General features: G+C 42.9%; 6 protein-coding genes across 7 annotated transcripts; 3 read left to right on the top strand and 3 right to left on the bottom strand.

Moving 5' to 3' along the window:
- Nucleotides 1-158: 158 nt before the first annotated feature.
- Prosbeta1 (proteasome beta1 subunit) lies at nucleotides 159-1132 on the bottom strand. Its single transcript, XM_064695717.1, has 3 exons — nucleotides 973-1132; nucleotides 439-913; nucleotides 159-377 (listed from the first exon to the last, which is right to left on the bottom strand). Exons 1-3 carry the CDS (start codon nucleotides 1015-1017, stop codon nucleotides 229-231), a joined length of 669 nt encoding a protein of 222 aa, XP_064551787.1. The 5' UTR covers nucleotides 1018-1132; the 3' UTR covers nucleotides 159-228.
- A 27-nt stretch (nucleotides 1133-1159) lies between these two features.
- Rrp42 (exosome complex component Rrp42) lies at nucleotides 1160-2478 on the top strand. Its single transcript, XM_064695705.1, has 5 exons — nucleotides 1160-1317; nucleotides 1368-1564; nucleotides 1618-1783; nucleotides 1838-2126; nucleotides 2185-2478. The coding sequence occupies exons 1-5, from the start codon at nucleotides 1261-1263 to the stop codon at nucleotides 2364-2366; spliced, it is 891 nt and encodes a 296-aa protein (XP_064551775.1). The 5' UTR covers nucleotides 1160-1260; the 3' UTR covers nucleotides 2367-2478.
- Nucleotides 2355-3413, bottom strand: EMC7 (ER membrane protein complex subunit 7). The gene is made up of 3 exons (XM_064695712.1): nucleotides 2845-3413; nucleotides 2654-2782; nucleotides 2355-2594 (listed from the first exon to the last, which is right to left on the bottom strand). The coding sequence occupies exons 1-3, from the start codon at nucleotides 3346-3348 to the stop codon at nucleotides 2475-2477; spliced, it is 753 nt and encodes a 250-aa protein (XP_064551782.1). The 5' UTR covers nucleotides 3349-3413; the 3' UTR covers nucleotides 2355-2474.
- A 101-nt stretch (nucleotides 3414-3514) lies between these two features.
- Nucleotides 3515-13370, top strand: LOC135437661 (putative ferric-chelate reductase 1 homolog). Of its 2 annotated transcripts, none has more exons than XM_064695691.1 (8): nucleotides 3515-3654; nucleotides 10508-11005; nucleotides 11176-11519; nucleotides 11573-11724; nucleotides 11789-12410; nucleotides 12480-12592; nucleotides 12813-12968; nucleotides 13028-13370. In XM_064695691.1, the coding sequence occupies exons 2-8, from the start codon at nucleotides 10518-10520 to the stop codon at nucleotides 13139-13141; spliced, it is 1989 nt and encodes a 662-aa protein (XP_064551761.1). In that variant the 5' UTR covers nucleotides 3515-3654; nucleotides 10508-10517; the 3' UTR covers nucleotides 13142-13370. The 2 variants fall into 2 exon arrangements, with proteins under 2 accessions (XP_064551761.1, XP_064551762.1); XM_064695692.1 differs by having other exon boundaries at nucleotides 12840-12968.
- Nucleotides 13371-13681: 311 nt separating this feature from the next.
- Nucleotides 13682-17009, bottom strand: casp (Fas associated factor casp). Its single transcript, XM_064695689.1, is given in 13 exon segments — nucleotides 13682-13963; nucleotides 14031-14150; nucleotides 14209-14483; nucleotides 14547-14695; nucleotides 14766-14920; nucleotides 14977-15122; nucleotides 15187-15308; nucleotides 15375-15460; nucleotides 15521-15731; nucleotides 15803-15992; nucleotides 16058-16448; nucleotides 16532-16600; nucleotides 16854-17009. Coding segments are annotated over 13 exon segments (2121 nt in total). The 5' UTR covers nucleotides 16899-17009; the 3' UTR covers nucleotides 13682-13801.
- A 500-nt stretch (nucleotides 17010-17509) lies between these two features.
- LOC135437861 (uncharacterized) lies at nucleotides 17510-19892 on the top strand. The gene is made up of 6 exons (XM_064695941.1): nucleotides 17510-18037; nucleotides 18129-18251; nucleotides 18316-18367; nucleotides 18429-18638; nucleotides 19445-19617; nucleotides 19678-19892. Exons 1-6 carry the CDS (start codon nucleotides 17827-17829, stop codon nucleotides 19827-19829), a joined length of 921 nt encoding a protein of 306 aa, XP_064552011.1. The 5' UTR covers nucleotides 17510-17826; the 3' UTR covers nucleotides 19830-19892.
- The last annotated feature ends 1178 nt before the right edge of the window (nucleotides 19893-21070 follow it).

Below are 21070 nucleotides of genomic sequence, written 5' to 3' on the forward strand. Positions count from 1 at the left end.
GCTTTGTGAGCCCTGAAATCTAGACTGCGAAACAGTCCAGCTGCCATCATATCAGATGACATGTTGTAAACTTTAGTTAGTTAAGTTTATTCCATTTATTATCATATAAGAGCTTGACTTTTGGACTGCCCTAAAAGCGAAATGATATACCAATATAGTACTTTTAAAAAACCAAATTATTATATTCTCCACAATAGTAATCAAATCTGAATTTAGAATTCATTTCATTTAGTTCGTAAAGCTTTGTGAGCCCTCAATCGTAGACTCCCCAGATGCTGTGTTGTAGAACAAACGACGCTCTATGCCCTTCTTGGTGATAATGCCGATACGCACGACGCCGCCGGAGCTGCCATCATGGTAGATGGCATGTTGCACAGCTGAGATGCAGATGGAACAATTAGAAAATAAAATAAATGAACATGAAGATAAAGCACAAACCTTTCTTGACAAAGTCGACACACTCATCCATTGGCATGCCAGGGCGATAATGCTCCTTGACAAAACCGTATATGTAACTTGAGCCCGAGCCGCCTATGGTGCAACCCTCGCGTGTCAACATACCACCTAGTGGCACACTGTACACTTGTCCACCACGCTCCTCATCCCAGCCGGCAACAATGATGCCAGCTAACAGAGAATCGCGGTAGTTATAGCAATAGTTGCGAAACTCTGATGCCGCCTCACATACAAGCGGCTCCTTGCCAGTTTGATTCCTGTGGTAGTTCAGTGAGTAGGCCACAATGTCGGCTATGGCCTGGGTATCAGCTGCAGAGCCGCTGCGGCAGCAGTATATATTTTCCGAGATTTGAGTCAGTTTGTCGGTCACACGATTTGCAACATATGCGCCCGAGCTGGTGCGAGAGTCTGCACCGATCACAACGCCGCCATCGAACTCCACAGCCATAATAGTTGTCTGTGTAGTAGTAATTGTTAAGCATGCTGCATAAATAGAGCTGTGGTATTAGGACTTACGCCAGTGCTGACGGGAGTGTCGGTGAAGTCAAAGTCGGGACCCATGCTGCTTGTGATTTTTCCTTTTTAAATTTATAATTCGTGCAGTGAAATGCAAAGCAAAATGACTGGCTTGTTTTTGGCAAGTGTTGCGAAGCAGCTAACCGGCACAGTGCTGTAAAGTATTACTACAGGCATGCAAATGCGATATATTTCAAATGCGATGTATCGCTATCGTTATCGTCCATCCACATGTTAAATTTGTTTTGATTCTGCTTTAAAACATTGTTGATTGTTTATTAGAAGAAAATGGCATACGTTGCGCTTAGTGAGGCAGAGAAAACTTTTATTCTGCATGGCGTTGAGGTGTGTTTTAATATGTTTGCTTCAGAAATTATTGTAATGTGCGCTTTTAGGAGGATTTCCGCTGTGATGGTCGTTCGCGCCGCGATTACCGGCCAATGGAACTGGAAACGGGCCTGGTCAGCAATGCTAGTGGGTCGGCTCGGCTACGTTTAGCGAATACGGATATTCTGGTGGGCGTCAAAACTGAAATTGATGTGCCCAATCCATTAACGCCCGAATTTGGCAAATTGGAATTCTTTGTCGATTGGTAAATAGAGCGTTAGTAATTATTACAATTGATTATTTAACATTTTATTACAGCTCTGCGAATGCCACTCCAGAATTTGAGGGTCGCGGCGGCTCAGATTTGGCACAGGAACTGATACTTTCACTGCAAAATGCCTACGAATCCCCATTTGCCTTTGACTATCGCACCTTGTGCCTCATACCAGGACAGCAATGTTGGAAACTTTACATAGATATATTGGTTAATAGCATTCACTTTTATAGTAATTCCTTACTTAATTAATCTACTCCTTAGATCCTGGAATGCGGTGGCAATCTGTACGATGCTGTTTCCCTGGCAGCCAAGGCAGCGCTCTACAACACAAAGCTGCCACGTGTAACTGCAACATTGCTAGACGCAGGTGTCACTGATTTAATTATATCCGACAATCCCTACGACTGCACGCGTATAGGCATAGATGCAGTGCCCCTGCTTGTGACCGTATGCAAGATTGGTGATTATTGCCTTGTGGATCCCACAGCAGAGGAGGAAGTCTGCAGCACAGTCAGCATGGTTGTATCCGTATCCATGCGTGATAATGAAGGTACATTCGAAAGCTATAACTAAGAGAAAGTCCCTACTTGACATTGCATTACTTCCAGCTTATCTTTCTGGCACACACATGACCGGCGGCGGCTCTATGCACAGGGATACTATGCTAAATAGCATACAACTTGGCCTCTCCATTGGCGAGCAACTGAACAGCTTGCTCGTTAAGATGCTTAAGTCCGAGGAGGGGCGAGTGGGGCCTAAGCGGCCCAAGACAGTGGGCTTTCTTAAATAAACGTGAATTATTATGAAAGTTTATTTAATTTACTGACATTTGACTATACATTGAGAATGTTTTCTCTATTAGCTTAGGGCTTTATCAAATTAATTTACGGCACAATTACTAATTGCGTTTTTTTGTTTGCTTGCTAGCGGTAATTGGTTTCTTCTCCTTCGGCTCGGGCTGCTTCCCTGACAGGAATGAGGTCAGCATTTCACTGATCTCTGGCATATCGTTTGTCATCTGGGGAGCAATATTAATACATAAGTATCACTTGTATATAGTAGAATAGATTCGGTTACCTTGGGAAATTGCATATTCTCAATTTCCTTCTTTGTCTCCGGATCGTTGATCATTTTAGGTAGCACCAGCATAAGCAGCAGAGGCAAGGCCATCATTAGCACCATTGGGCTGAACAGGAAGTCAGTTATCTATAAGGATAAATGAAGGTGTTAGACTGGCAAATACATGTAACCTTTTTGGGTGCACAAACCTTCCATTGCTCGCGGGTCTGGAAGTACTTGAATCGCATAAGCGGCTTCATCCTGAGTGGGTACGGCACTTGAACCACCTGTGCCGGCTGCATGTAGTTTACTTTGCGTGCCCGGAACTTACCTTTGGGATTGATTTCAACGCGCACTGGCTCGTAGAATATGTCCGGATGATAGATATCTAGCACATAGCTACCGGAGGGTACTCCGCTGATTATAAATTGTCCATCCTCGCGCACAAATCCCTTGTATTCGCCATTGTTAATGCTTATGGCCAGATCTACTTGCCATTTGTTGTTGCCGCTTGGCAGGGTAACCGCATGACCCTGACTCGCTCCGGGGCCTACTTCGGGAGCATACACTTTGCCCTCGATGGTGTAGTGGCCGGAAACCTCGTCCACGACCTCCTCTTGACCGATGACCACTTCGCAACTACTCAGGGCGACGAGTGCTCCTATAATTAATAACTTATAGCACATTATCCTATTACTATTTTGAGCCAGCATTAATTGGAAAATTTTATTGGTGCAGAAAAAAACACATCAGATGTTTCTCGTCATCGCTTATCGATAAGCACTGACACACATTTATCGATGGCAGGCGGGAATGGTGTAGTCGCAATTCACCACAAACATTTTTCACCACTGTCACACACAGCATGCGCCTGCCCAATTGGAGCATTAAGGTGTCAGTTGCTGATTTGAATTCGACGCGCGCTGTCTTGGGCGCGAAGTATACGGAAACAAACACAAAAGCCATAAATAGCAGTCGATTTTATTAAATTGAAACGTTTTAACAGAAACAATACATAGGTTAGTGTTCATTATTTGCAAAACAAGTTTTGAGTTGTGCACATAGCTGCAAAAATTGATGCTTACCGCGTGTTCCACACAACAAAAGTCAAGTAAAAAGGTTACTGGCCAATAGGTTTGTGTTTTGGTTTCAGGGCATACATGCAATATGCTAATACATATGTGTGCTGCAATGCATTTGAAAGTGAAATTAAACTTGAAAAAAAAATAGCTTTAAGCCGCACCCAAAGCAAAGCAATAATTGTGGTATTTGTGCTATAAACCGATAACTTGTTTCAAGTTTAGAAGACAAACCTGCGATTCAGTTCATTAAAAAAAAACTAAAATTCCAAAGTCGCAGTTGGCGTAGAGTGTGAGACTTGCGCGAAAAATACAAACAACAATGAATGTATATATTTATATATATATATATGAGATGGCAACAACAACGCTGTTGTTGTTTTTATGTTTCTACTACTATGTCGCAGGTTGTTGTTGTTGTTGTTGTTGTGGCTACGGTAAAGCTGTACTGGAAACCGGTTTCCAGTTATGCCAGACAATGATGCTGTGTGTGTATGTGTGCGAGTGCATGAGTGTTCAACAACGCAACAACAAAGCTCTAGCGCCGGCAGTTGTCGCATATATTTTTCTCAGCTCTTTTCAATGGCAAAACCCAAACGCAATGCATTCTAATACAATGGCAAATAATTAATGAAACAACTTTTTATGTATCTACATGTATTTACGTATGCGAACAATACAAAAATAAAAACTGACGCGAGCTGCTGCTTCTGTAAAGTGATGTCAAGTGTCGCGCATGCGCTGTTTCTTAGTTTTGTGGCCGATGATGTAAACAAGGCGTACCGTAATAAAAACGAAGTGCAATGCACAAAAAGCATAAGACAAAAAGCTAGACAACGCAATAAAAATGCGATTGAGAGGGCGTGTTAGCAGCAGAAGGCAAACGTGTTTATCTGCAATGGGAAGTGAGGAGTGGATGCGAACGTGACGCTTTCCATTAGCAATTGGCACACTCTTCAACACACACACACAAACAACGCACTCCACAACACTTGCTGTTGTGTCGCTGCGGTAATTGTTGTTGTTACTTTACACAATTCCTAAATTGCTGATAAATCAAAGTCGCTTTCTATTTACAAGCCTTACAAGTTGCCAGTGTGCTTAACAAATCAAATTGAAGACACACACAGTGCATAAATGTTAAGGCTCTGCTCTCTAATTGTTTAATTAAACACTTGCGTTCTGCTAACAATGCGAATGTGACGTCATCTTGCTGCAATTCCAACGACTTCCAATAATTATTAGCGATATTTCCAGTTTTGCAGGCACGTGCTGACATAGTTTTCACATACAAGATTGCGCACCTGTTAGGTTTACAGCCCAGTTCGGCCAAAAGCCACACGCACGGCGCAGTTTAAATGAGTAAGCCACATACATATATAAAATTTTTATCAAAGCACTTTTAGTTTGAGGCCTTTTACAATGAGTTGCGAGTGCTAAGAACTAACCCATAAAACCTTTTTAATGGGTTTCTACGCTCGTTTAAAGCAAGTCACATATGTTTTTATGTAGTCCAGACCCAAGACACATTTGAAGGGCATATAATCTTCGGTACTCCAAAGTAACATATTTCATGTAAAGAATACCCAAAGGAGACTCTGCCTCCAATTTAGACTTGGAATTCTAGAGATATCTTATAGAAACTAATGTATTAGAAAGAATATATTATTAAAACTATAATTATTTGACCACAAAACACAGTATAGAAATATAAGGCACATTTGAAGGGTATATACTGTTCGGTACTCCAAAGTTAGCTTCTTTTTCTATCATGTAATGATAGAATTTAGTCGTAATCTAAAATTAGTAAACTTTATCGTTTATTAGATTTCTATTTCACGCATTTTCGACCAGCCAACAACCAACATCACATTTGGATTTTCATGTTGGGCTAACAAAATGATTAAAATAAAAGCATTATATTATCGGGTTTGAACATAATTATGAACAATGATTTGTCTGTATATATAAGCGATAAATCATTTATGTCCTACCCATTTGTTTTATCGAGTTGCCTTTATTAGGGTTTTCCACGGCAAAAGTCGACCCTCGACCCACCTGTGTACTATATATATAAAAAGCACATACATTTTTTTGCTTTAACCCAATTGTAAGTTGTGGCACGCGATGTCCAAGCCAAGATTGCGTCAATGACCAACATTTACCGGACATGGCCGACCCGCCAAACCCTCCCAAATAGGGGTCAGAAAACTACACATTGGGGCGTATTTAGATGGGCCATTGGCTGTACACACAAATTGATTGAAAATTACTTAAGTACACACGTTGCCAGAGCTACCGAAGGCAAAAGACAACAATCCAAACATGCGAACCGACCAGATGATAACGGAGCGCCAGAGAAGTCATTCAAATTGTGGCAACATTTCCTTTTTGGAGGAAAACTTATCGTGTTGCGATCAAAAAATGTTTTTGAGTCACACCAAGATAAATATGACTCAAAATGTTATAAAAAAAAGACGCTAAAAAGTCGGGTACATAACCTCAAATAACAAAATGTTAAACATTTCCTTTCGCAAAATTGACAGACACTTTGACAAAAGGCAACGAATTGCAAATGTTTTTGTAACCAATTAGAGCTCAGAGCTGTCAACCGAACGTAACTCCAAGCTAAAGCCAGTATATCTCTCTATATATATCTTTATATATAGGTATATCTATATGTATTTACCTTATGAGTAGTCGGGTCAGTGCACAACCACGAAATTGTGATTGGCGTCAAACTGGCTTTAACAAGGGCATGGGCCTGTCATTTTGTATCAGCCATAGACACCACATGCAGCCCCTATAACAACATATAACGAGACACGCATAGAGTCAAGTGTATAATAAGCCCACATAATGTGCCATTGTGTTTCGGGTGGATACCCTGTAGCTGTTTATAAAGGGTATATGGCAATAGTGCGGGCAGAAGTAGGCAAAAGAGTTTGAGAGAGAGGGAGAGAGAGAGGGAAGCGAGAGAGAGAGGGGGGGGGAGAGACACACAAAGAGAGAGAGAAAGCCAGCGAGAGAGATATATGGAAAGCAAGAGAGAGAGAGGGATAGAAGGATAGATAGAAGGACAGAGAGAGTGAGAGAAAGAGAGAGAGAGAGAGCGAGATAGAAAGTCAGAGAGTTAAAGAGAGAGAGAGAGATAGAAAGAGATAGAAAAGCATAGATTGAAAGAGAGAGAGAGAGAGAAAGAGAGATAGAAAAATAGAAAGACAGAGAGAGAGAGCGAGTTCTCTTGCTGTCCACATACATCATATACATATATTTTAATTTAAGATATCTAAAAATAATAATAAAATAATAATAAAATAATAAAAATAATCAAATAATTAACACAAAATGTATTTAAGAATAAAAAGCGCAGGGAATGGGGCTCAGGGTGGAATTATAGATGTATTTTATGAATATAAAGTATGTCACAACGGGGTATCTGCTAGTCGGGCAACCTGTTATAGTGCACTCTTACTTATTTGTTTGTTGCAAGTTGCAAACTGTTAATCAGTTTGGTCTCACGTTTAAAACAAAAAGCTGAATTCCGTCATGGACTCTTTTGGGGCCAATGCCCAGACACAACACACACACGCACACACACACCTGTGCCAAGAATTGTATGCCAAATAGTTATAAATTATATTTGATGTTAAGTGAAATTTGTGTAGTTTTCACTTTGCGACCTTAACTGAAAGTCCAGGCCCCAAATACCAGACGGGCACGGCCCACAGCTCCAAGCGCCGCCCCACAAAAGTGAATGTGTGTGAATGTGTGTGTGTGTGTTCGTATATATTTATGGAGGGATTGTGATTTTGTATTCATATATTAGATAAATCGGACGCACGATTAATAAAGACATATGCATAAAAATGCCTTTACTTTCAAGGTTTTAGCCGAAGTTCAATGTGAACGCACATTGTGAGGCGCCCTGCTCAGACTCGACTTGGATTCGGGTTTTTTTTTTGTATATAGATTTTATTTTTTTGGGTACTCTAAATGGGCGTTAAACAATGAGTGTGTCGGATTTGCGCTTTAATTCGTGCATTTCAATTAACATTAACAGAGTAACATTTTTTAAGAAAAGTTGTTTTGGCTCTCGTTTATATACTACCAGGGCCTTAATACGATATAATAATAATACGAACGCGTCAAGGTTAAGCGTATGCGATTTGTTTGCAATTCAAGTTCAATTCGCATTCTTCAGATACAGCCGTTGATTGTGCGCCGTTTGCCCCCTACCCTCCCCTCCCTCCGCTCCCTCCCTCCCATTGCCAGATGTGTGCGACTACGTCACCAGGTGCGATGAGTAGGCGCTTAATTAGCATGCTTAGCTCATGCTCTCCGGCCCGATCATGGCGTTGTAAACCTGATACAATCATCATTGGCTAAAAACCACAAAACCCATTCACATAATATGCTCGGAGACTTGCCTCTATATCTTTCATGTTTATGCTCTGAAAGGCACGATCTCTTTCGCACATTCGAATGTTATTTGCATTTTAATTTCGATATATAATGGCCAAGATTGGGATATAAATTGGGCGGACAAATTGACTTTGTATGCTGCCATATGTGTAAAGTTTTGCCTGGTGGCAGCACTTGCAGTGCACAGATTTATCTGGGTAGATAAACTGCCTGATTAAATGTTGTCTGGCAGATCCGATAACAAGCTAATGATAAAACTATTTTGATTTTTTCGTTTGTCGCATTTAATAATTAGCATGAAGTTAATCTATCTTCTGGAATTTGACAGGCAGAACTGGCCGCAAATCATGATAATTTTTCTATCGGTTTGATGACATTGATAAACACCTACAGAATAATGTCAATAATTTTGTTCCTTTCAGGGCATAATTTTTGAATATACTCTTTCGATTTGAGCTACGCAAAAGTCGAGCACGTTTGGGATAAAAAATGTTAAATTTTTCATTATTTGTAACATTTAAAATGTATTTCAATAGATATGAAATTGTAGCGATCTGGCAGCAACAAAGAGTTGCATGTTAAGTTGGCTGCGCCATTTCGAGAAGCTCTTTTATGGCTACATCTAGCCTGTGAAATGCTTGGAAATATGTTTTGTTAAACTCTTTAAGCTTGATATCTCCTTTTTTTTTTCTATGATAACTTCGTATATAAATTGGGTTTATTTGTTCACTTAAGCCTAGTTTTGTTATTTATAAATATGATAATGGGCTGAACTTAATGACCAATAAATAATTTTTATAGCACTACATATTGAAAAAAAAAACCCATTATACAAAGTTTAAGCTGATGAATTGAAACAAATTGTGCCTCATACATTTAACATTTGTGCATTTCGCTTGTTATTGTTGTATGTTTTGTCATCTGTTTTGTCAATATAGCTGGCAATTAAATAGAATTCATGGCCAATTGCCGTTTAAGACTTTGCAAGATGGTTTCAAGCATAAACCAGATCTTAGTCACGGCTGGGAAAAGTCACGTTCTGAGTCATGAGCGGCAGGAATTACGAGCTCACGTTTTGCGACAAATTGTATTAACAATAATATTAATAATAATATTAATAAAAATAGTTATAATTAGCTAATAAATGAATTGGTTAATTGATGGCGTTGTAAGCTAATTACTTTGCCCCTTATCGCGGCTACTTATACAAAATATTACGTATACGCAACGATGCATAACATGGGTAGAAAACAACACGAAGCGCGAAGATTTAATACTCTTGTATAACTAAGAAAGGCTTGTTTACTAAAGATTTAATTCGTGCCTCCGATTTTTATAGGAACCCTTTGATAAAGTAGTCAGATTAATCAATGAGATTAATAAGATTTTGCAGACATGTTTGGGTAAAAGAGAAGAGAACACAAAAAATATGTTCATATTAGAAATTTGCCGATTCTTCTTATTTAGCTTTAAAATATACTTAGTAGGTCGATGATGATAAGATTCTTATTAATGATCCTACATACAAAGTTTAGTCTATATTTGATGGAAGCACAAAAAGTACCTCATAATGGAATTGAATTTTTACCCGAACGTGATAGAGCTTCGATCCATTAGATCCCGACAGTTGAGAGACTAGTTTCAAAGAAAGGCTTGTTTAGTAAAGCTTTGTGACGGGATTTTTGTTTCTATTGTAAAAGTATTATATATAAGTCCGATTTGTTAGGGTTTTGTAGACATGTTAGGGGTAAAGAGATGTATATATAGGAAATTGGTTTTCATCTGATGCTTTCTATAGAGCTATATAACTGATTCCTCCTATTTAGCTTTAATTTTTTAATATAGTAGCTAGATGATGATACAATTCTTATTAATGATCCTACATATAAAGTTTAGTCTATATTTGATGGAAGCACAAAAAGTATCTCAAACGGGAATTTAATTCTTCCCCGAACCATTACATCTAGACAGTTGGAAGACTTCGTAACATAGTTATAATACCCTTCATAAAGGGTATCTTAAGTAGATTGGCAGTATTTCATGTAATGTGGAGTGCGTACTTGGTTAGTTGTTGGCTCTAGTTGGGAGTCTATCGCAGACGGCGATCTGCATGCGCCGCCTTATCATCATATCACGATGTGATGTTTACCTATGTACCATATATATATGTAGTTATATTCCCATTTTTTTTTGGGGGCCCGAGTACATGCTACGATAAGCACACGCATCGACGAGTGCAATTATGATTCGGCATGGTAATTAAAGAGTCTGGCGCGGGGCTGACATAAGACAGTCGTGTGGCGACTGTTGCTGGAATGGGGACACGGTTCGTGGGAGAACTAATGATGGTCTCCACTCTATTCGACAGGTGCTCGAAGATGTCATTGCTGTCCTCCCTGCTGTCCATGGAGTTGTTGGTGCGCAAACGCTGCTGGCTGCTCGTTGCGCTGGCCGCGCTGCTCAGCTGCGGCTCGGTGGGCTCTTTGCCTCAAGGTGCACCGGAAACGGTGTGCGACACAATGCTGCCGTTCCATGCCGGCGGCACGGTGCTGCCCGAGAACAGTGTCTCGCCGTTCGGCATTGAGACGTCCAGCTCGGTCATTGGCCAGGGCCAGACGATGCGCGTGGATGTCACAGGTGCGCCCGCTGGCCTCAGCTTTGGCGGCTTCATGATCCAAGCGCGCAATCGCAATCCGCCCTATCAGATTGTCGGCCAGTTCAGCCCGTCGCGAGATGGCACCGTAAAGCTAATGAACTGCGAGAACTCCGTCAATAACTCCGCCACGCACAGCAATGCGGGCCCCAAGCAGCAGGTCAGCCTCGACTGGCAGTCCCCAGTCGACTTCCTGGGCCAAGTGGTCTTCAAGTAAGTTTGCACGCTTCTCCATCTATCAATAGCTCAATAACTGTCGGATTGATTGATGAGCAATCCTTCCACTTTCCATGATATCAGAGTACTCCAAGCTCTCTCCGAAAGGTTGGAGAAACTCTCTTGATACACATTCTCTCTAATCCCTCTCCTTCCGTTCCTTGCAGCGCCACAGTTGCCCAGTCGTACAATCAGTTCTGGGTGGGCGTACCCTCGAATCCCGTCCAGGTGGTGCGTCGTGATCTGTCGGCGGCTGCTCCGCTGCCCACGGCCAGTCCGCCCAATAACTTCAATGTGAACTATCCCAGCACACGCACGCCCTATGTGCCGCCCAGCTATGTGGCGCCCAATGTGGTGGCCGTCGAGGAGGATAGCTTCTACGATGGCTGCGGTCAGAGCAAGAACTGTTTCGGCTTTCCCGATGGCTGCGTTGCCAGCAAATCCTGCACTTCCGTCTCGGCGGTCACCGTGCGCGGCGATGTCTACGAGTTTGAGCTGCGCTCCGGCAAGGGTAAGCACAAATCTCCGCGCAGAGATCACTAATGGAACTTATTCTCAAAATAGGCAGCAATGCCGCCTATGTGGCCTTTGGTCTGTCCGATGATGCCAAGATGGGTGAGGATCTGACCACGGAATGTGTGCCTGAAAATGGACGCGTCAATCTCTACTCCTCCTACACCTCGGCCAGTCCCTTTAGCGCCGTCAGGGCCAATGTGGTAAGTGCAGTTACATTTCTGGTGAGGATTCGGGCTGGTTAATTGCCCATTTCGCCCTTTGCAGCCACAGAACTCGGCGCGTCTGTTGAACGCCTCGCTGGTGGATGGCGTCATCTATTGCAAGGTGCAGCGAGATCCGATCACCGTGGTCCAGGGACGCAGCTTTGATTTGAAGAACGGCGTCTACCATATGCTCGTCGCCTCGGGCAGCAGCCTGAAGGAGAACAGCGTTGGCTATCACGATATTGGCCGCCTGCCCTCGGGCAATCCCATCAATCTGGCCGTCGTACAGGATGTGGGCGGCTCCAGTCAGCTGCTGGTGCGCCTGCACGGCGCCTTCATGATCGCCGCCTGGATAGGCACCACATCGCTGGGCATCATCTTTGCGCGCTACTTCAAACAGACCTGGGTGGGCAGCCAAACCTGCGGCAAGGATCAGTGGTTCGCCTGGCATCGCATGCTCATGGTTACCACCTGGACGCTAACCGTGGTTGCCTACATTCTCATCTGGGTGGAGCTCAAGCGCGCCGTCTGGCATGCCCATTCCATAACGGGCCTCATTACGGTCATACTCTGCTTTTTGCAGCCCATCGGAGCGCTCTTCCGTCCCGGCCCGAATGACAAGATGCGTCCCTACTTCAACTGGGGCCATTGGCTGGGCGGCAATCTGGCACACATTCTGGCCAGTAAGTTCAGGAGCTGCATCTTCTCTATATATACATATATATATGGGACATAACTTAATTCCTTTGCAGTTGTTGCCATTTTCTTCTCTGTGAAGCTGCCCAAGGCGGAGCTACCGGAATGGATGGACTGGATACTGGTTGGATTTGTGGTCTTTCATGTGCTCGTCCATCTCATATTCTCCGTAAGTGCCGGTGTTACGTATGTGTGGGCCTGGGATCTATCCCTTATATCACATGTCCCCAAATGCTGTATATAAGTATATCTAGAGTCTAGCGTGTTGTCCCTCGCATTGCCTGTGTGTATAGCGATTGTCCTTAAATGCCATCACTCATTTTGATACTAATTCACTCATCGCATGCATCGCCTCCGTTGAGCTAGTGGCTACGTCCGTTAATTTGTAGATCTATTTGTGTGTTAATCATTGGCAGATATCGGGCATCGCCTCGGATCGCCAGCAGAGCCAGCGCATCAACACGTTCCAAATGGGCGACATGACGCATCATCATCAGCACGCGATGCGCAACGGCATGAGCATGGAGCGTAAAATGGATGCACCGGTGAGTACTCCGACCTAATCCTATACAGAATTCAGATTAACTCTTCATTTTGTTTGCAGTATGGCGGCCTGCGCAAGGGTCTGCTGGGCATCTATAGCGTCGTCCTGTTGCTGTTCGTTGTGGTGCTCATCCTGCTCGTGGTGCTGGCGCCCATCGAGAAGCTGTTCGAGTAGGCCAAACTCACAGCTAGCTAAGCTTAGGACAACCTTTAACAATCTCTTCAAACGGCTGCAACTTTTAACAATTTTTGTGCTCAATTGTTTTCGATGCTTATTATTATATATTTTTTTTAATTTTAAATGTAACTCGTTTCCGTTTTATGTTGTTATCTGTAAATTAAGCGCAAAAAAGTGTAACGTTTCAGTACATGTTATATAATTTATTATTGATAATGTAAAACAAGCCAACTTAAATGCGTTTCTTCAATGCTTATCTAACGCTAACGCTATTTAGAGAGAGGTTCTGTAAGGGGGAGGGGTGGGGAGGGGCGATTGTGGGCTAAGGGGGATAAGGGGGGGCAACATATATTTGCAGCCAGTGCTACTTAAGCTGCTTTTATTTTTTTTTATATATTATTATGATGGTAAAAAACTTGTTGTTCTTAATTTGCAGCTCCTTGATGATTCTAAGCTTAGAGTTCGTTTTTTTTCTCAATTTTGTTGTAGATGTTTTTGTTGTTGTTGTTTCGACTATATAAAAATTAACATAAAAAATACAAGACTAAATTTTTTCACTTATTAATGCAGATAACTTAAACCCAATATGTAAACGAAACGCTTAAAAACTGAGAAAACGAACAGAATCAGAAATTAGTATCATAATCATAATCAAAATCAAAATCGCTCCTCCAATATGACCGTTTCCTGCGGATACAGTTTGAGCGTTTCCAGCGTTTGGCCAGCATTGATGGCCGTCAGATCGCGTCGCGGCCAACTGCTAATAATCTTGTACTCATCGATAAGAAAACCGCTGGCGGTAACAAAGTTCAACAAATCCTGGGGAATAACATGATAAAATTATATCTTATATAAGTGAACAATTTGCATATTAATTAGCGCGCACCTGCAGTGTGTCTTGCGTAAAAAATCGACGCTCCAAAAAATCGCCAGTTGGCTTGCGTACGCGTATTTTGGAAATGTTTGCTTCGTGCTCGGCAGGCTCCATAGGTAACGCTTGACTAGCCTGTAAGGCAGTTAATTTAGTTAGCGTTTATCAGTATACGATTTAGTATATTACTTACCACTAATCTGATGGACTCGCGCCTAGCATCTTCTTCGGCCCGCTCGGATTCAATGCGTTTACGTTCGGCTGCCTGGGCGGCCTCCTTTTGACGTTTCGCTGCCTCTTTGGCCATGTCCGCCTGTAGCGTCTCCTCGTAGGCCATGTCCTGCTCAGCTTTGACCTGATCACGCGCAGCGCGCTCGTTCTCCTCGCGTATTTCACCCTGCAGCTGCTCCTCATACATCACCGTCGTCTCAATCAGACGCGACTGCAGATCAACCAGACCAATGTTGCCTGAAAGCAGTTATTTATGTAAGTATTGATATCTGTAAAAGTTGTTAAATACTCCCAACTTACCATGAATCACAGATAAGACCTCGCATGTTTGGCGGCCCATGAGACGGCTTTTGCCAACTAGCATAATGGCGGGTAGCTTGTCAAGTTTTATATTCCTGGCCGTTAATGAGGCGTTGCTGTTGATGCAGGCCGTCAGCGAGGAGAGGAACCTGTAGAACAACGAATAATTACCGTACAATATGATGTGCTTTAAGCTTATATTTAACTAGATGTGCCTACATATCCTTGTTGCTCTCGTATGTCATGTCCCAGCCATAGAGCACGAAGTTCTCTCTGAATGTCTGTATGATGGCCTCGTCCTTCATGAGATGATCACAGAATACATTTGTGAGTATGCTCTCGCCATGGTGCAAATAGATGGCCAACAATTTGCGCTTAAATACAAAATCAGTTTGAATAGAATTCGAGGAGCAGCTTTGGTTTGACCTACCTCCTTGGCGGGCTTGTGACAGGCCAGCCGCAAGGCGCTCTCTAAGCTGCCCACATAAAAGTCCGGATATGGCTCACCAAAACGTTGTTTATAGTTATCCACAAATTGTGTGGAGCCACTCGTCTCATCGTTCGTGTTATTGGGTACTGCGAAATGGAGAGCGAAGTATTTTAGCTTGAATAGCTGCGGTTGGTTTAGATTAGAGCTTACTCAAATGCCTGTTGAGCGGCTGTACGGGCGGCGAATCTGAGAATATGTACTCCGAGTTATTAAAATCTGTGGCATCCTCAAACTCATCCGCTGAGCTCTCGCTGTCGAGGGTAACGACTTCACTGAACAGAGAAACAATAGCAAGATTAAAATACGATTAAAAAGGTACTATAATTATATGGACTAACGTGTTGGCCAGCAAATTGGAATTATTTGATGTTCGATCCGCAATGTTGCGAATCACAAAATCGTGCGTTTGCTCGATGCCCGATTGCTGCCGATTAGAAATATAATCAATAATTTTAAAATAAGGCAAATCGGACAAAAGACGAACCGCTAAATTGGTATCGTTATCACAACCGCTGGGCCAGCCGGACCACTCCTGATGCCTAACTGGTATACTGGTAATGTAGTAAACATTCGTTTTCAGTTCTTGGATGGTTGTGCGTCCGGGAAAATTGAGTGTTAGCCTGCGTGCCTCTGGTCCGCCCTCCTCCACAATATGGATTTTGAATACCTTGTCCAAACGCTGTGTTACCTCATCCCTGTTTCGTGCAACAAATTTTTTGTCAGATTAATTGTGTTTTTGGGTAGCTAAAGCTGAGAGCCTGCTTACTGTTCGGTATCCATGAAACCATCATCGGTTAGATCCACGAGTATGAGCTCGCTTTCGGGCGCCAAATCTAATGTGCAAAGCTGAGTCTCTGGTATTTGTGCATCGCTGGCTCTGGTCGGCGGCCAGCCGCGTAGGGCCTGGCGGCATTGTGGCACATTTGTCACCTCAAAGATCTTGCGTTTCAATTGTTCTGCAATTGTTCGGAAGGAAGTGGGTAATCAATTAAATCATTTCGGAGAAATTGGATGAACTCACCTATAGTTGCATTTGGCTGCATGCGAATTTGATAGAGCTGTTGGTTAAAGTGTATGTTGAATGTGAAGATGTTTTGGTTATTATTCTGCCTGGAGGGATCCAAGTTAATGCTCGACGTCAGCTGGGCCAGCATTTGTGAGGCTACAGTAGATAGATGGATATATATTCATTTAGGAGCCAGGAGAAGAAGAGAAGCGAACTTACTTGGAAACATGCGTGCACCCTGCGAGGGACCTGGCAGCTCGTCAAAGTTGAAAGGCCTAAAGCCATTGGAATTTGGATTTGATGACGCCGATGCGACTGCCACCGGATCCGGTGCTGGCGGCTCTGGTGTATGTATGGGATTGTCCAGGGGCTCATCGTCGTGTGGCATGACACGGCTGAGTGCCTCCTGCATGCAACAGACAACAACAACAACAATAACAACAACGCAATAAAATATACGCACTTGTATATGGGGAATGACGCACTTACCACAAGATCCCAATTGGATGCCTCCAGGTGGGAGAAGGCCTCGCCAACATCCTCTATTCCAGTTATCATCTGTGACATTGAATTTCAATTGAGTTTTGTTTGCATTCAAAATTATTGCAATTCCAAGACGCAGACACCCACATACACGCATACAAGCAAACACACACACACCCCCACACTCGCACAGCCGCACACACACACTCGCACGCTCATACACACACAACATACGCATTGAAAATGTGCGCACTCAGCACTCGTTTGGGCCACAAATAATAACAGAAGTTTGCAGCGTCTAGCGGGATTTCGATGCTGCGTTTCTTACCTGGAAACTGGCCAATGTTTCTTCTTTGTCCTGGTTGTCCGACATTAGTGTATTTAATTAGTATTTCGAATTAAACTAAAGTACTACTAATTTTCACAAAGAAAAGACAAAAGACAGTCTGATGTAAAAAACATTCGCCTGTTAACGCAATGTTAACACATATGCGAGCCTGTTAACTCTTGGCTGGTACGCTGGTCACAAGAACAGCTTGCCAAGACGGTGGCAAAATCTGTTAATGGCTTGAGCGCATTACAGAATATTTGAACTACTAAAAGTAGAAATTTTATTCATTTGTTTCATATACATTCAAGCATGCTGCTTAAATTAAAGTTTTTTTTACATATATGGCTATGCAGTTAGCCAAATCAGGAGTTATTGCATACAGCTCGCATGTTAATGCACAGCTGAGCTGCGTACTAGCCATTAACAGTGTGGTGATGGAACCAAGTCATCGACAAAATGTTATTGCAGTTTACGATTTTCGATACAACAAAGGCGATAGGTTTGGCGCAAAATTCAAAATGCCAACGGAGAGATGTTTACATTAAGCGATTAGACGATTTATTGGAATACTTAATCTTTTAGGGCAAAAGAAAGTGTGCATGATGTAGTGAACCATGCGTTGCTAAGTAAACAATATGCTTATCTCAGCCGAGTTTTATTTTTGTTTGCAAAACCCTTCCTTAATCAATATAATGTATTCCGTTTTAAATTGTGATTAATATGCGAAACTTAATATTGCGCACCAGTGAGACCGCCCTCTAACGCACTCGATATCCCCAACACGCGCGCACCGCCCACACGCCAGCACCTCCCCCGCACCCACAGCACCGCGCACCCGCGCCGCACACAGAACAAATGTCATCCAATTAATCTTCATGAAAAAGTGAAATCAAAGAACACGAAGGCGATGTGATTTCGTAGCGGCCAGCAGCCGGGCCAGGCATAGAACCAAACAGGCGCTCCAAACAACATGTTGATGTACGCAACTAACTGTTTGAAAATTGTAACACTTGCCGCAATTTGTGGCGCACTGAACCAGCTGCAAGTGGCCGAATCGACAGACAGATCCGTGCAGCAATTGCCGCAACGCATCTACGGTTTGCTGAATGAATTATCCTGCGGCGGGCAACTCAATGCGAGCGCCAGGTTCGCATTGCTGCTGGCCGAATTCCTGATAAAACGTGAGCCTAATGAGCTGTGCGATAGATAGCCATATGCCATAAATAATAATTAATTTCGATTTATTACACATCATTTTGCAACATGGCACAGAGAAAATGCGCTATGCCACGCCCACACGATACGAGAGACAACTTTACTATCATCTGCTGCACAGCATGGAGCAGCTGCGGAGCTGTGGAAGCCAGGACGAAATAAGCCAACTGCAGCAGCTGAGTAAATTTTGTCCTCTAACCAAAGTCTATTGCCATATATCCCTGCCATATGCTCACTTTTGCAGTACTCCGGAATGCCTTTCAGCGCAATGTGCTGCTCCTGCCGTCCAGCCTGAAGTACGTCTGAGAAATCTCTGGAAAAAAAATCTACTTAGGATCATCTTCTTTATTCTTATAGATACGGCGCCCTCAACGCCAATGCCGAGTACGAACAACTGGCAATGAACTATGAGAGTCTGGTCGAGAAGGGCGCGCCAAATGCCACACAATCGGATCTCTGCATGCGCGACATAGTTACTCTGGATGCCAGAGATTGTAAGCTCAGCCTGGACTGCCTGGACATACTGACCAGCGAGGCACCTGCCTATGGCTATCAGCGCACACATCAGTAAGTACCCAAGCTCTCTGCTCAAATATAATAATATAATTAACTATTTTGCATTTAAAGCTGTTTAAATAAGTTGATTACCAGCTCAAAAACAGCTCAGATTCTAGAGTTTCAATATCTAAAAGCGCTTTCAAGCTAAATCTGGTTTGAGTCTGATTTTGAAAAGGGGTCTTACACAGTTATAAGTTTCATGTATGTGAATAATCTTGATTGAAGCTGCGTTTTAAATGGTTTAAAAGCTGCAATTCAAAAGTCTAGCTAAACATTTGAAGCATTTTTCAAATAAAAAAGCCTAAATTTGTTTAAAAGCGGTTTTAGACTGGCTTAAAACAGGATTTAAACAGCTGCAAGGCGCTTTTATATGAATATTATTTGCTGAAGCAGATCAAGAACTAAGCTACTGAGTAAACATATAAAAAAACGTTTAAATTTGGCTTCACACTGGTTTTAAAAACGGGGTTTTAAACGATTATAAGTTTCATGTATGTGAATAATATTGATTGAAAATGGTTTTTAAATAGTTTAAAAGCTGAAATACCCAAGTCTAGCTAAACATTTGAAGCACTTTTTAAATAAAAGCGCCTAAATATGTTTAAAAGCGGTTTTAGACTGGCTTAAAACAGGGTTTATATGAATATTATCGGTCGAAAAGTGGTTTAAAGCAGCCAAAAAATCATGTTCTGATCCCCAAAAGATTAAAAGAGATGCTCACCATAACCAACTGTCCATTAGCAGAGTCTTTACTGTATTTGAAACGTTGTGTAAATATCCAAAATATCTAAATGAAGTTCCTTTTCGGTTCGCAGGGTTCTGCTGCTCTACATGCTGCAGCATCATAAATGTGCGCCCCGATTGAGCCCCCCGCAGCTGTACGAGGAGCTGGTCAGGAGCCACTGCAACGAGATACTCAGCGAACAGAATGCGATCCGCAGCCTGGCTTTGGGTCTGGGCAAGTACCAGGATCTGTATCTGGAGCAAGGTATGTAAAGAAATCAACAATTTTCAAATATATACACATAATAATAATAATGTATGGCAGCTACCATCTGTGGACTGTGGGGCTATAACGAGTTCCTCAACTGGCGGAATGTGATGGAAATTGACAGCTGGCACGCAAATGAGTCCAAGGAGCAGCACATCAAGGATCTGTCGCTGGTCTTCTATATTAACGCGTTGCTGCTGCTGCATTAAATTGATGCTAACTGTTGCTCCTGCTGCTGCTGTTCCTGCTTCTCCTTGTGCTGCTCATGCTTCTCCTCCTCCAGCTGCTCCTCCTCCTCCTCCTCCTGCTTTGCCCGCTTTTCTAGCTTTCTAATAACTGCTTTATAACTGAATAAAGTGCGGCATTATTGCTTGATGACGAGTGGCAAGACAAGGCAGTTAATACTTTTGTTATTGAACTGCGTGAGAAGATGTGTGTGTGTGTGTGTGTGTGTTGGAGTGGGGTTAAGGGGTTTGTCAGGTGGCGTCGCGCAACAGACGCCATTTGTTATATGACACATTAGTTGCGCCTGGCTGGCTGCTTGATGGATGCCACGCAGGAGGAGCAGGACGACGACAACACTTTCCATTACAAAATGCTCGCATTGAAGTGGAATACTAATATTTGCCCTGACATGCTCGAACAAAATAAAAAATAACATGGAAGCCAGCCAGGAGCTGCAAGCAAGCGAAGACGGAGAAGGAGACGGAGACTTGGTGCTTGGGATATTAATGCCTCATTTGCTGCAACTGACGAGTGGGTGGAAGTTGTTGTTGCACCCAACTAAGCCTTGCACAAAAGACGCAAGGCACACCAACACACACACACACGCACGCACACAGTTACACAGTGCCATGTCAGGGGTTTGCCCCTTTGGCCAGGCAAAGCCGCTGGCAAAGGCAAAGGACTTAACAGCGCATTGTCGAGGGCCATGAATGGGCCCGGTCATTAGCAAAGTTGACTGTCAGTGCAGCAGCAACAACAACAACAACAACAACGACAACAACAACAACAACAACAACGACAACGACAACAATAACAGCTTATGCACATGGTCAAGTCTCAGTTACACTCCCACCCTCCCGCCACGCCGCCCACATTTGTGTTTTATTTTGTTTTCAATTCTTCTGTCACTTTCGGTCATCAGCACCCCTGGGCGACAACAACAGCAACAACAACAACAACAACAACAACCCTTGCAACCTGATCAGCTGTCGTTGCCGCCTATTGCCCTTCACAATGCGCCTCATCCTTGTTTTTTTTTGTGCGTGTCGTTGAGTTCATTATGGGCTTTGGCATGTGTATGTGTGCGTGCGTGCTGTGTCCCTTCAAGTGTCGGTTGCCTTCGGTAGGTGTTTATTGTGATGTTAAGTTGCAGGCAATAGCAAAAACAACAAACTGTTGTTTAACAGAGCCCCGCAGTTACACTGCCGTTGACAGCTTACTGTTC

This window comes from Drosophila montana, unplaced genomic scaffold (assembly GCF_035044405.1).
Source record: "Drosophila montana isolate Dmon_TW-CO22-7 unplaced genomic scaffold, ASM3504440v1 contig_3833_1, whole genome shotgun sequence".
Classification (NCBI taxonomy): domain Eukaryota; kingdom Metazoa; phylum Arthropoda; class Insecta; order Diptera; family Drosophilidae; genus Drosophila; species Drosophila montana.